The 14,080-nt window shown below is 42.5% G+C and overlaps 1 protein-coding gene across 1 annotated transcript; it reads left to right on the forward strand.

The window, feature by feature from the left end:
- The first annotated feature begins 963 nt into the window (after positions 1 to 963).
- On the forward strand, positions 964 to 13,764 carry LOC139161355 (zinc finger protein 397-like). Its single transcript, XM_070740372.1, has 4 exons — positions 964 to 1,137; positions 5,915 to 6,933; positions 10,611 to 10,734; positions 12,297 to 13,764. The coding sequence occupies exons 2-4, from the start codon at positions 6,253 to 6,255 to the stop codon at positions 13,295 to 13,297; spliced, it is 1,806 nt and encodes a 601-aa protein (XP_070596473.1). The 5' UTR covers positions 964 to 1,137; positions 5,915 to 6,252; the 3' UTR covers positions 13,298 to 13,764.
- Positions 13,765 to 14,080: the final 316 nt, after the last annotated feature.

Below are 14,080 nucleotides of genomic sequence, written 5' to 3' on the forward strand. Positions count from 1 at the left end.
CTTTGGAACATATTTTTAAATCCGACCAATCAGGCGTTTACATTGCGGGGGTCCCTCTGACACTGATGGGCTACCAAAATTTTTACTGCCACACTGTGGGCGTGGCTTATGCATTTTGTTTCAACATCTTTCAGTGCAAATTGGGTGCTCTGGGGTGGAGCTCCACTTTCGCTACCCCACTGCGTCACTCCCCCACCGTCCTGGCAGTAGCCCACCCCTGCCCTCTGATCTTCCTGCCAGGTGCTAGATTTATGGTTGGGGGTCACCACAACATGAGGAACTGTATTAAGGGGTCGCGGCATTAGAAAGGTTGAGAACCACTGTAGTAAACTATCTTGAGCTATGTGTGGAATCTGAGCCATTATGCATCTTCTGAATCTAATTTGAAGAAAATATTCAAGGTGCCCCTGTAGCTCCATCCCAAACATCCCAATTCAAGACTGATACATACTGCTCAGAAAAAATAAAGGGAACCCTCAAAGAACACCTCCTAGATCTGAATGAATGAAATATTCTCATGGAATACTTTGTTCTGTGCAAAGTTGAATGTGCACAGCAGCATGTGAAATTGATTGTCAGTCAGTGTTGCTTCCTAAGTGGACAGTTTGATTTTACAGAAGTTTGATTTACTTGGAGTTCTATTGTGTTGTTTAAGTGTTCCCTTTATTTTTTTCAGCACTGTATTTATTTGCCACCCCGTTGGCTCTTTTGGTTCAGGTGGCTCCACCAATAACTTCGTGCAATGGAAATCAAAGAGCTCCCATTTAAGTCCCGCCAGGAATACTTGGCGCTGCCAAGCGTCAAAGTCACCCTCAACTATTTCCACCCTTTCCATCCCCTCCCCCCCTCAGTGCTCAGACGCGTCAAGAGTTCCCATGACTGGCAGCCCGATCCTCAAACCAGTTAAACAGGAGCCTTTGGAGTTAAGCCGGCTTAGTCCTATTGAGCGAGAGCTAAAACCCCGGAGAGGCCCAGGAAGCCGGGGGTGGGGGGGGGATGCGGTAGCCAAGACGCCATCCTGCTCCGCCTTGGATTAGAAAAGCCTCGGCAGCTGAATTTGAGGAAGGGGCGGTGGGACTCTGCCTGCGGGGCCGGAGAGCTCGGGGGTCCGCGTGGAGGCAGGAGTTGCCGGGAGCGGTGAGTTGAAGGAGCGGCCGACGCATCTGCAAGGGCGGGAACGGGGCAGGGTGGGAGGGGGCGAATCAGGCGGGAGAATAAAATCTGAGGGGGCAGAGAGGAGGGAGGGGCGAGGGGCTTTCCCGCTGACTTCTGTGGAGTTTTTTGGGGGGAGGGGACGCCCTCCGCCTCTTGGGGAAGTTAGGCGGCGGGGCCGCGGAGTCCTGAGAGCGATGGGCAGGGTGACGCTTGGGCGGCCCTTCGACGGAACCCCTTCGTTTCCTTTGTCCAGCACGGCTAGTTCGTCACTAGCCCTCCAGCCCCACCCGGCTACACATCCTCCCCAGGCTATCTAGATACGGGGAGAGAGGGAGGGAGGAAGATAACTGAAAAAGGAAAGGAAGGAAGGAGATAAATTTATTTATGTATTTATTTATTGGATTTATATGCCAATTAATAAATGAGAAAGACAGGAAGGAAGGAAGGAAGGAAGGAAGGAAGGAAGGAAGGAAGGAAGGAGATAAATGAAAAAGAGGAAAGGAAGGAGATAAATTTATTTGTTTGTTTGTTTGTTTATTTATTTATTTATTTATTTATTGGACTTATATGCCAATTAATAAATGAGAAAGACAGAGGAAGGAAGGAGATAAATGAAAAAGAGGAAAGGAAGGAAGGAGATAAATTTATTTATTTATTTATTTATTGGATTTATATGCCAATTAATAAATGAGAAAGACAGGAAGGAAGGAAGGAAGGAGATAAATGAAAAAGAGGAAAGGAAGGAGATAAATTTATTTGTTTGTTTGTTTGTTTATTTATTTATTGGATTTATATGCCAATTAATAAATGAGAAAGACAGGAAGGAAGGAAGGAAGGAAGGAAGGAGATAAATGAAAAAGAGGAAAGGAAGGAGATAAATTTATTTATTTGTTTGTTTGCTTGTTTGTTTATTTATTGGACTTATATGCCAATTAATAAATGAGAAAGACAGAGGAAGGAAGGAGATAAATGAAAAAGAGGAAAGGAAGGAAGGAGATAAATTTATTTATTTATTTATTTATTGGATTTATATGCCAATTAATAAATGAGAAAGACAGGAAGGAAGGAAGGAGATAAATGAAAAAGAGGAAAGGAAGGAGATAAATTTATTTGTTTGTTTGTTTGTTTATTTATTTATTGGATTTATATGCCAATTAATAAATGAGAAAGACAGGAAGGAAGGAAGGAAGGAAGGAAGGAAGGAAGGAAGGAAGGAAGGAAGGAAGGAAGGAGATAAATGAAAAAGAGGAAAGGAAGGAGATAAATTTATTTATTTGTTTGTTTGTTTGTTTGTTTGTTTGTTTATTTATTGGACTTATATGCCAATTAATAAATGAGAAAGACAGAGGAAGGAAGGAGATAAATGAAAAAGAGGAAAGGAAGGAAGGAGATAAATGAGAAAGGCAGGAGTAGAAAGAAAGAGATGAATGAAGAAGAGGAATGGAAGGAAGTAGATAAATGAGAAAAACAGAAGAGGTCTTGTTAACCAGGCCACATGATTTTTGGGGGTGTATGGATTTGTCCTATTAGGTCATTTTTTCCCATTCAAAAATTCACTCGCCTCCCAGAGAAGAAAGAACCCATCAGACTTTGTAATTGGGGGAGGGAGGGAGGGAGAAAGAAAATGGAGATGTAGAATCACAGGGTCGGATAAAAATGCTGCATTTCTTCTCATGACTTTTCTAGTTTTCTAATGCCTATGTAGATTGAGGGGTGTCAGAGGGGAGTGAAGTATGATGGCGTTGCCCTCTAACTGCAGAAAGATTTTAAGGGCTCTATGAACTTAGCCTGCACTTGGTGTCTGTCTTCATTTAATATACCTCTGATATATATTTTTAGTCTGTTATAGCTTACCCCAGTGTTTTTCAACCAGTGTGCCGTGGCACACTAGTGTGCCGTGAGACATGGTCAGGTGTGCCGCGAAGCTCAGAGAGAGAAAGGAAACGAGAGAGAGAGAGAAAGAAAGAGAGAGAGAGAAAGCAAGAAAGAAAACAAGAGAGAAAGAAAAAGAGAGAGAGATAGAGAAAGAAAGAGGGAGAGAGAGAGAAAGCAAGGGAGAGAAAGAAAAAGAAAGAGACAGAGAGAAAAAGAAAACAAGAGAAAGAAAGAAAGAAAGAGAGAGAGAGAGAAAGCAAGAGAGAGAAAGAACAAGAGAGAGAAAGAAAGCAAGAGAGAGAGAAAGAAAAAGAGAGAGAGAGGGAGGGATGGTGGGAGAGAGAAAGACATAGAGGGAGGTAGGGAGGGAGAAAGAGAGCAAAAAAGAGGAAGGAAGGAAGAGATAAAGAAAGAGGGATGGAGAGAGAGAAAAAAGAAGGGAGAGAAAGAGGGAGGGAGAGAGAAATAGAGCGAAAGGAAGGAAGAGAGAAAAAAAAAATTTGTCCAAACTTTTTTTAGCCGCCCCCCCCCCAATGTGCCCCAGGGTTTTGTAAATTTAAAAAATGTCCCATGGCTCAAAAAAAGGTTGAAAATCACTGGCTTACCCAATAAATAAGGAAACCACAATCACTAGGGAAATATTTAGGCAACATTACATGTCATTACATGTCATTACATCTGATGGCTCTAAGTGAGAAATTTTCCAAGTAAAGTATTGGGAATATTGAGAATATTTGATATTTCTTTCTCCCTCCTCCCCCACAAAAAAACATGGTTGGGCAGGGTGGTTGGACTGGATGACCAGAAAGGTCCCTTCAACCAGTAATGGGCTGCTGCCCCCACGAGGGGAGGGACACGCAGTGGGGGTAGTAACTTTATGCACTATTTATTGAATACTTAATAATTTTCTTATTGTCCTTCCTTCTCTCGTACCTTAGTATGATCCTTAATTACTTTTAAAATAGGAAATAATTTAATAGTATGTTTTTACCCATAAACGCCTTAATCATTTTAATCATTATCTAGAACTGAACTTTTGCAGCAATTAAATTGAGCTACTTGACTAATCTGTTATCATACTGAACCAAGCTGTGGGTTCAGTACAAAGCCTTAAAATGTTACTGTGCTCCTCAACAAACAATGCTGTCTATCATTTGTCCTTTTTGTGGCTATTCAAATAATGTGACTTCAGCAACTGAAAAAGAGTCCAAGCACCTATTTGAAAACTTATCTTGGTTGGTAAGCCACTCCCACCCAGTCACATGACCTTTAAGGCCACCCTGGTCACATGATTGTCAATCCATTCCCACCCAGTCACATGACCATCAAGCCCCACCCACAAGATAAGCCACACTCACAGTGTGGCAGTAAAATCTTTGGCAGCCCATCACTGCTTCCAATTCTGTTAATCTGTTAAAATGTTCATGTTGTCATAAGTGGAAGGGGAGAGTGAATATCTGTCGCATTTAGTTGGCCCGTCACTTCTGTGTTGCTCTCAGAGAATAGTAACAATAACAAAATACAAATGGCCTAACATGGGGCTTGTCTCTTGGCGATACTTAGCACAATAAAGGCTTCTTAAAAAGCGATTGCCCATTGAAGGAGGGTTATTTTTCAAAGACAAAATATGTATTCCCCAATTAATGTACATAACTGGGCTTGGGAGTTACGTCTCTAACCACTAATATAGTCATAAACTAGAAAAATCATGTGATTGCAGTGATTTATGCTGGCAGTTCTCTTTATGGCCCTGAAGTGAATGAATAGTAATTCTTGATCACAGCTTGTGACTTCCTGCTGGTTTCCCCATTGACTGCGCTTGACAGAAACCATCAGGAAAGGTCACAAAATGGTGATCATGGGATTCTGCAACCCTTATAATTGTGCACATACAGTATATATTATATGTAATATCTATTATGTAATATTATATTGTGTTATTATATGTCATGCATTTTAAATTTAGTTCTGGGGTTGTAAATATATATATGGGTGTGTGTGCTGTATCTGGCATATTTATTTATTTTATTAATACAAATCTAATAAATAATAATAATAATAATAATAATAATAATAATAATAGTCCTCGCAGACTCAGGGCGGCTTACAAGGTAAAAATAGGCACAGTAACAATAAATACAATTAAAACATTAGAAAATAAATAAAACCCAATATAAAAAATAATAATTCATCCCTCTTTCAAACTAATGGCCGGAACTGTCGCTCATATTTTATGAGTATAAGATGCAACTTTGTTTTTGGGAAGGGCAATTGGGGGGGGGGGGAATCTGCCTACCAGGTATTAATCTGACTAGCTTCCTTAGTCTGGTCAACTTCAGCACATTAGGGTTAGGGCTTTAAAAAACCTTATTCGGAAAGAGTAACCATGAAAAAGCTTGCAAGCCACTAAGAGCTGGGAACATAGTTAGCACCTAGTTAGGGAGCAAATAGAGCAATGAAAAAGCCTGCAAAGACTTAGGGCTGGAGAAACATTCTTTGCAGAGAGTAACAATGAAAGAGTGTGTGAGATAAGAGCTGGGAAAATCGTTAGCACCTCGTTAGGACTGAAAAAAGCATAGAAAAATGCTACATTCAGAGTATAACGCACACCCAAATTTTCAGCCTCTTTTAGAGAGGAAAAAGGTGCGTCTCATACTCTGAAAAATATGGTATATGACCTAGAGGTCTGCCACATTTAAATACCGCCTGTCACTCTGTTCCAGAGAAGGTCCTGAATTGAACAATCAACCACCCTCAACTTCACCTGTCCCAATTTTTCAAAGGTTTCTCCCCGAGAAGGGCAGCATATAAATATCATAGAATAAATAAATGTACACAGAGGAGACAAATTTATAAAAGGTGTTTTATGTCTATTTCTTTCCAGGAAGAAGCTCCAGATGATTGGACAAGAACTCTGAGCTGGTCACCGATGGGCCTTGGCTCCTGGCATCAAGCCCACAGTTGTGTCGAGTTGTTGTTTTTTTTATAGTGGCCGCTGGGTGGATTCAATAGCACAAGAGGGCAAGGGCGTGAAAATAGGGGAGGCTCCCAAAATATAAAGACAATAATGGGAGGCAAGGTCTGGGGAAGGGGATAAGTCTTAATTTGGAAATATTCCCAGCAAGATAAAATACCCAATTTGGGTACATAGGTGTGGCTGACTAAGTGTGCGAGGGAGAGGTTCAGGCAACATTTGACAAGGAGGTGTGCCGGGTACAGAAAATGGAGAAGGTGCCAGCAGGTCCAACAGAGGCATCGGAACGAGCAGGAAGGGACCATTTTGCCACTCAGCCTAGGATCAGGTGGGAACTACCCCACGGAGCAATGTTACAGCCGGAGAGCATGCCTACCCAGTGGTGGGAATACCTGAAGACTCTGCCCTCTCCGGCCACAGCGTGGGGCAGCCCAGGCCTCCCAGATCTGGCTTCTTGGGAGGACCTGATCGCTTTCGAGAGCGTCTTTGGAGTCTGTCAGTGGCCTAGAGGGGACAGGGGGACCAGGCTGAAGCCGGCTTTCAGAGCGGGAGGCCAGCAAGCGCTGAGCGGCAAGAACGCCAGAGGCCAAAAAGCCTGCAGGAAAGTTAAGGCCGTCTCCTTGCGCGAAAACTCCCCCAGCACGGAGCTGCACCGTCAGCGCTTCCGGCAATTCTGTTACCAGGAAGCCGAGGGGCCGAGGGAGGTCTGCGGCCGCTTGCGGGAGCTCTGCCAGTGCTGGCTGGAGCCCGAGTGCCGCACCAAAGAGCAGATTGTGGAGCTGCTGATTTTGGAGCAGTTCTTGACCGTCTTGCCTCAGGACATCCAAAATCGGGTCAGGGAACATAGCCCAGAGACCTGTGCCCAAGCAGTGGCCTTGGCTGAAGGCTTCCTTTTGCGGCAGCAAGAAGACAAGCAGCAGGAGGAACAGGTGAGGCCTGTTTGTTCCAGGACAAACAGTAGGCAAGGTGTGGCTTCAAACCTGGCTGCTGTCTCCCTATGATTTTTTTATTTATTTTATTTTATTTATTTAATTAATTATTTAATTACATTTTATTTTATTTTATTTTATTTATTTTATTTATTTTATTTATTTTATTTTATTTATTTTATTTTATTTATTTTATTTATTTTATTTATTTTATTTATTTTATTTATTTTATTTATTTTATTTATTTTATTTTATTTTTTTTATTTTTTTTATTTTTTTAATTTTTTTATATTACTTATTAATATGTCACCCAACCTGCAATCAACTCTGTTTATTTATTTGTCAAACACCTATACAGTATAAGATAACAGATATGGGAATAAACATGATTATGAATACAATAATAAGGATCAGTGATGGCCTGCTACCGGAACGGTATATGCATATGCACCAAGACAAATTCCTTGTGTGTCCAATCACACTTGGCCAATAAAAATTCTATTCTATTCTAAAGTGCTATGTTCCAGTAGCGATTTTCGGGATGCGCTTGCAGCTACATGTCCCCTACGCGCTCCTGCATGCGCCCGCATGAGATTTGCCTTCTGCGCATCAGCAGCAAGCAAGATCTTGTGTGAAGGCGCTCGCTTGAGTGAGATTTCAGCAATTTTTGCTGATTTTTTTGCTTCTGTGCAGGCGCGGAAGCAAAAATATCGGCGAAAATTGCCCAAATCTTGCATGTGCGTCCTCTCACAAGATTTTGCTTGCTGTGCATGCGCAGAAGCCAAATCTCATGCCGATGGGCACGCATCCATGACACCACAGAGGGCGCATCGGTAGTCCTTTGCTGATAAGGATACCAATAAATGGGGATAGTAGGACAGGGACAGTAGGCACATTGGTGTGCTTATGCACGCCCCTTACAGACCTCTTAGGAATGGGGTGAGGTCCACAGTAGACAGTCTAAGGTTAAAGTTTTGGGGGGTTTGGGGAAGTAACTACAGAGTCAGGTAGAGCATTCCGGGCATTCATCACTCTGTTGCTGAAGTCATATTTTCTGCAATCGAGTTTGGAGCACTTTATCTTAAGTTTGTGTATCTATTGTGTATTATTGTGGTTGAAGCTGAAGTAGGACAGGTAGGACGCTGTAGCAGATGAATTTGTGTACTATGCTTAAGTCAGACCAAAGGTGGCATAGTTCTAATCATCAGATGCTACCTTTAGAACATTCCCATGTCAGGCTAGGAAATTTATGCCACTTCTCTTAGGGTAGAACTCCTGTCAATTTTATTTATTTTATTTTTATTTACAGTATTTATTTATTTTGTCCAATACACAATGAAGGTTTTAGTGGGTATATATCTATACACACATAGTAAAATACATGATGAAGGTTATAGAGGAGATACTCATAGTAAAATGTATCTAAGAAATAATAGAAAAGAAGGTATAGTAATAGAACATATCAATGAAAGAATAGAAGAAGAGATATAGGAATAGAAGAAAGGAATAGGAGATATAGGAGAGCAATAGGACAAGGGACGGAAGGCACTCTAGTGCACTTGTACTCGCCCCTTAGCAGTAGCAATAGCATTTAGACTTATTTACAGCTTCACAGTGCTTTACAGCCTCCTCTAAGGGATTTACAGAATCAGCCTATTGCCCCCAACAATCTGTGTCCTCATTTTACCCACCTCGGAAGGATGGAAGGCTGAGTCAACCTTGAGCCGATGGTGAGATTTGAACTGGTGAAGTACAGCCAGCAGTCAGCAGAAGCAGCTTGCAATGCTACACCCTAACCACTGCGCACTGCGCCAGCATGGCTGTCAATACCAGATCAAGAGCCCAATGCTGAAGGGTGGCTGACTTCTGCTCAGCCCGTTCACCTTTTTGTTTAAAAACGTGCAGTAAAGATTACTATTGGCTGCATAAACTAGTAGCAAGCAAACTTGTTCATCTCTTTAGTCCCCTGCTGGAAAGAAAGGGAAAGGAAGTGGTCCCTCGTTAATGGAAAAGGCACCCCCCCTTTCTATCCTATTTGACTGGTTTTCATCTTTTGAAGCCTCGGATAACTGGATCACTGAGAAAAATGGGAAATATAATTTGTATAATACTGGTAATCCTCGACTTACAAGAGTTCATTTAGTGACTATTCAAAATTACAACAGCACTGAAAAAAATGATAGGACCATTTTTAAAAGGACTATTGTAGCATCCCTATCGTCACATGATCAAAACTCAGATGCTTGGCCACTGGTTCCTATTTATTTATGGCGATTGAAGGGTCCTGGAGTCATGTGATCGATTTTTTGCAAGATTCCAACAAGCAAAGTCAGTGGGGAATCCAGATTCACTTCACAAGCACGTTACTAACTTAGCAAATGCAATGATTCACTTAACAACTGTGGCGCAAGAAAAGTTGTAAAATGGGGCAAAAGGTATTTAAGAACTGTTTCGGTTAACAACATAAATTTGGGGCTCAATTGTGCTCATAACTCGAGGATTACCTGTATTAGCTTGTGATGGCACAGAAGTAGCAATAAAGAAAGAATTTTTCTCTGTTTTCTCTGATGGCCTGAAAATGCTCCTCATGGCCTGATGGGCAGACAGCCCAGTGCTCCTAGAAACCCATCACTATTGGGAATCCACATGCTCACAGGGCTAAAGGGGAGGAAGCAATGTTGGCCCTCCATCTTTGGTGGAATTTAGCTCCCATCTTTCCCCAATAGTGACAAATATTTTACCAGGCTGGAAGGAAAACTGAAATTTAACCAATCTGGAAAGCTTACTCATTTCCCACTCCAAACTACTGACAAAGTCCCACAACTCTGCTTCCAAATGCTCTCTGCAGCTGTAATATTACGCATATGTGTCATTCTAAAAATATATAAATGGTTTAAAATATAAGTGGAAGTTCCATTCTTCAACATGGAGAGAGAACATTTCTACCAAATAAATAGAGCATAATAATATTATTGTTAGTTAAATTCAGGTCAGGATGAAAGATACTTTACTTGAAGTCTGGAGATGCTTAGATGATTAAAGGGGTTGAAATATAAAGTTTCACTATTTCCACTAAATGTTGTTGAAATATATAAAATCAGTTTTTATTTGTTCTTTCACCCAGTTATGTTTATCAGGTTTCTTTTTTATCATTAACTGCTTATCACTCTCTTATGTCTTTTGTTTCTATTTCCCCCTTCCAGAAAACCTACCAAGGAAGGGGGGAAATAGTTGTGCACAATAGTTTGCTGATATTGAAAGTTATTTACCTTGGGATCATACAATATTATGATTCCTAATACGCAGTTTGCAACGTAGAATGGATGATTTAATGTACACAATACAATAACCCAAACAAAACACGTCACATTATGACACACAGAGATTATGTGAATGTAGCCAGCTATTCAGTAAAACGTGGGTAATGGGAAAATGCTATAATCTCTGAGACTCCTCTCGCCTTGATTAAAATAGTGTATAATACATATAATACAATGCAGTTGTATTCCACTTGATTGGCAGGGATTGTTTTTTAGAAGCTCGCATAGTATTCTTTTAAATCTTAATAGCTTAATAGTTCAGCAGCACAACTCCTTGAATCAATGTACACTGTCTACAGTCCAGCGTACCTTCAGCCACCATGGTTCTATCAACTTGACCTTCATTATTGTTTTCAGGGGACTCGATCATCTCAAGACGTGGCTGTGGATTTTTCAAAAACACGGACAGTGTCAGTGGAGGTCAGGCAGCAGCAACTGGGCACCCGGAGAAGGAGGGTGGATATTGTTAACCTCTCAATGGGTAAGGACATCTTTAGCCTCAGGTTGCAATTTGCTGCTTTTGACTAGCGATGAATTGATGTCTTCATGGAGTAGATGGAATTTTTAGAACAATATGGTGTAGGAAGGATGGGTTGGGATTTGTATTAACAGAGAAAGAGCTGGAAGGGACTTTGGAGGTCTTTTAGTCCAGGGGTTCTGTTAATGTATGAGCAGAGTAATCCTTGTTTACCAAGGTTGTGCACACACAAAAACTTTTAGATTGAGATTAATTGCGAATAACTACTCAGCCACACAGAGATATACTAACTTGAATTAAGGCTTTTTACTTTGAGAAATAACATATTCAGATAAACAGTCTAAAGTCATACACATAATAAATCAGAATAACAATCCAAATATTACCAAGTACAGAGTCTTTCTTACCTGTTGTCTTTGTCATAATCAGTAAACAAAGATATCAAGCCTAAACACATTTTAGCTATAATACATGACTACAATACAGAGATTGCAGAGAAAATGCAGAGCAAACCTAGTGAACAGCTTAGACAAAGAGAAACAGAGAAACAGAGAGGATGACTCAGAGAAATTAACTATAAACTCCAGCTCCCTCTGGTGGCAGTCTGCAACACCTGCAGCCAATATATTGCCAACCCAACAGTTATGGACAGAGTCCTAACAGGTCCCCAATCCATGGGCCTTGGTCCACTACTGGATCTTGAATCTTTTGGAATTGGGCAAGGAATGTTAAACATTAATTAAAAGGCAGATTGAGGGCTTTCAGGGTGCTAACTAGCCCCACAACTGCAGGGCCCTCTGTGCCCCATAAGCAAGGCCGCAAAGCCATGTTTTCATAATCTTGTTTTCTCTTGGCCAGTCTGGCAAAGAGAAAGACCGGGGATGACATGATAAAAGTGTTCCAATACTTGAGGAAATGCCACAGAGAGTGGGGGGGGGGGGGGTCAGGCTGTTCTCTATGGTACCAGAAAGCCAAACAAGGAATAATAGATGGAAGCTGACCAAGGAGAGATTCAACCTCGAAGCGAGAAGGAACTTACTGACGGTGAGAGCAATCAGCCAGTGGAATATCTTGCAACTGGAGGTTGTGAGAGCCCCAACACTTGCGACCTTCAAAGGGAGACTGGACTGCCATCTGGCTCAAATGGTTTGGGAACTCTTGCCAGAGCGGGGGGTTAGACTAGATGACCTACAAGGTCCCTTCCAACTCTAATAATAAATCTAAAATCTAAATCTTTATGGAAGCTTAGGAGAATGGGGGCTGCCTCACCTCTGAAGGGAGAGCGTTCCACACTGTGGGGGCAATGGCAGAAAAGATTCTCTTCCTGGATCCCGCCGGTAGAATTCTTTTAACAAATGGGGTCTGCAGTGTACCTCCCCTGCCTGATCTGGTGGGACAGGCTGATGTAAAAGGATGAAGGTGGTTCTGTAGCTAATCTGGACTTTAATCAACACATTGAAACTAGAGAACAAGAAGAATATTTAGAAAAGCACCTATGAGGTGCCTGTCTCCTTCTTCACCACGATCTGTGGAGCTTCATTATTATCTTGCTTGTTCCCTTACAGGTGTCAATCTCGCTAGCAGAACTGAGGAGCTGGAGCAGCAGCATCTGGAGTCCAAGGAAGAGGGGAATGTGGCAGTCCACCCGGTCTCAGGGGGAACCCAAAGGAGAGAGAAAAGCCACGTTTGTATCGAATGTGGCAAAAGCTTCACTCGCCCCTCGGACCTGGCAAAACACCTTAACGTTCACACGGGCGAGAGGCCCTACCTTTGTATTGAGTGCGGGAAAAGCTTTAGCCAGCTTTCCCACCTTACGAGACATCAGAAAATCCACTCGGGGGAGAAGCCTCACATCTGTTCCGAATGTGGCGATACCTTCAGCCAGCGGGCGTATCTCGTCAGCCATCAAAGGAGCCACTCGGGAGAGCAGCCCTACCGCTGTTCCTACTGCCAGAAATGCTTCAGCCACCAGTCTGCTCTGAAGATCCACGAGCGGAACCACATGGGCCAGAAGCCCTACGCCTGCCCTGACTGCGGGAAGCGGTTTGTGTCCTCCTCTTCTCTCACGACCCACAGGAGGATCCACACGGGGGAGAAACCTCACGCCTGCGGGGTGTGCGGGAAAAGGTTCATCCAACACTCCAACCTGGTCTCTCACCAGCGGACGCACTCGGGGGAGAAACCCTTCTCCTGTAAGGTGTGCAGCAGGAAATTCGCCTACCCGTCGGATCTGACCCGGCACCAAAAAATCCACACGGGGGAGAAACCCTACGCCTGCGACGAGTGTGAGAGAAGGTTCACCAGGCTGTCTGATCTCATTACGCACCAACGCATCCACACGGGAGAAAAACCGTACCGTTGCCTTGAGTGCGGGAGAAGATTCAGGCAGAGGGGTGTCCTGGTGAAACATCAGAGGTGCCATTCGAAAGAAAACCCCAGAGGAAGTGAGATCCCCCCGTCCACTGAGTCTCAAACAAGTCCATCCAAAACTCATGAGGTCAAGCGGGGGAAAGAACTGGAAGATCAGGAGGAGGAACCTAGCTTGATTCTCTCTCTCAGTCCCTGATGCTTCCCACTCTTGTACTGCTGCTTACAAGGGGGGTCAATCGTTCTGAATCAACTCTTTTTTTTCTATTCCTCTACTACTGCCTAGAAAGAGGACAGGAAGCTTGAGGATGTCGTCATCGTAACGAAGCTCATCAGGCTGTCTGTTTGTGTTTTTTTATAAATGACACTCCAAAAAGAGAAAAAAGCAGAGTTTATAGATAGAACTGTAACTGCAGGAGAAAAAAAAGTAGGAAGAGTAATTTTGCCCTTTCTTCTATTAGTGGTTCTCAACCTTTCTAATGCCGCGACCCCTTAATACAGTTCCTCATGTTGTGGTGACCCCCAACCTTAAGTCTAGCACCAATTCTCCCAACAGAGCTTTAAGCTGATTGGCTGGAAAGTCAGAGGGACACCCCCACTGTAAACACCTGATTGGTTGGATTGTAAAAATATGTTCGAAGACACCAGAATAGAAGCTTTAGTTCCTAACACCATGGGAAACTTGTCTTTTCCCTTGGTTTTAGGCAACCCCTGTGGAACAGTCATTTGACCCCCCAAAGGGATCCTGATCCCCAGGTTGAGAACCACCACATTATATGGTTGGTTTTCCTTTATCTGCAAACAGTAATTTTTTGAAACATCTGCAGATGACTCTGCATACAGTGGTTAGAGTAAACTTTTTCCAAGTAGTTAATTTTGTTAGCCAGGTAAAAGAGGAATAATTCTCTCTTCATAAAGATTAGTTTCTGAACAACTCCAATGAGACAAGAAACTGAACACACCTGGTATGTTTCCAAGGCCT

This window comes from Erythrolamprus reginae, chromosome 2 (genome assembly GCF_031021105.1).
Source record: "Erythrolamprus reginae isolate rEryReg1 chromosome 2, rEryReg1.hap1, whole genome shotgun sequence".
Taxonomy (NCBI): domain Eukaryota; kingdom Metazoa; phylum Chordata; class Lepidosauria; order Squamata; family Dipsadidae; genus Erythrolamprus; species Erythrolamprus reginae.

What these genes read in the sequence shown, in the direction of transcription:
- LOC139161355 (XM_070740372.1), top strand. Translation starts at nt 6,253, where the DNA reads ATGGAGAAGGTGCCAGCAGGTCCAACAGAGGCATCGGAACGAGCAGGA. An exon ending in ACAAGCAGCAGGAGGAACAG is followed by an intron (nt 6,934 to 10,610) that starts GTGAGGCCTGTT and finishes TATTGTTTTCAG; the next exon opens with GGGACTCGATCATCTCAAGA. An exon ending in TATTGTTAACCTCTCAATGG is followed by an intron (nt 10,735 to 12,296) that starts GTAAGGACATCT and finishes GTTCCCTTACAG; the next exon opens with GTGTCAATCTCGCTAGCAGA.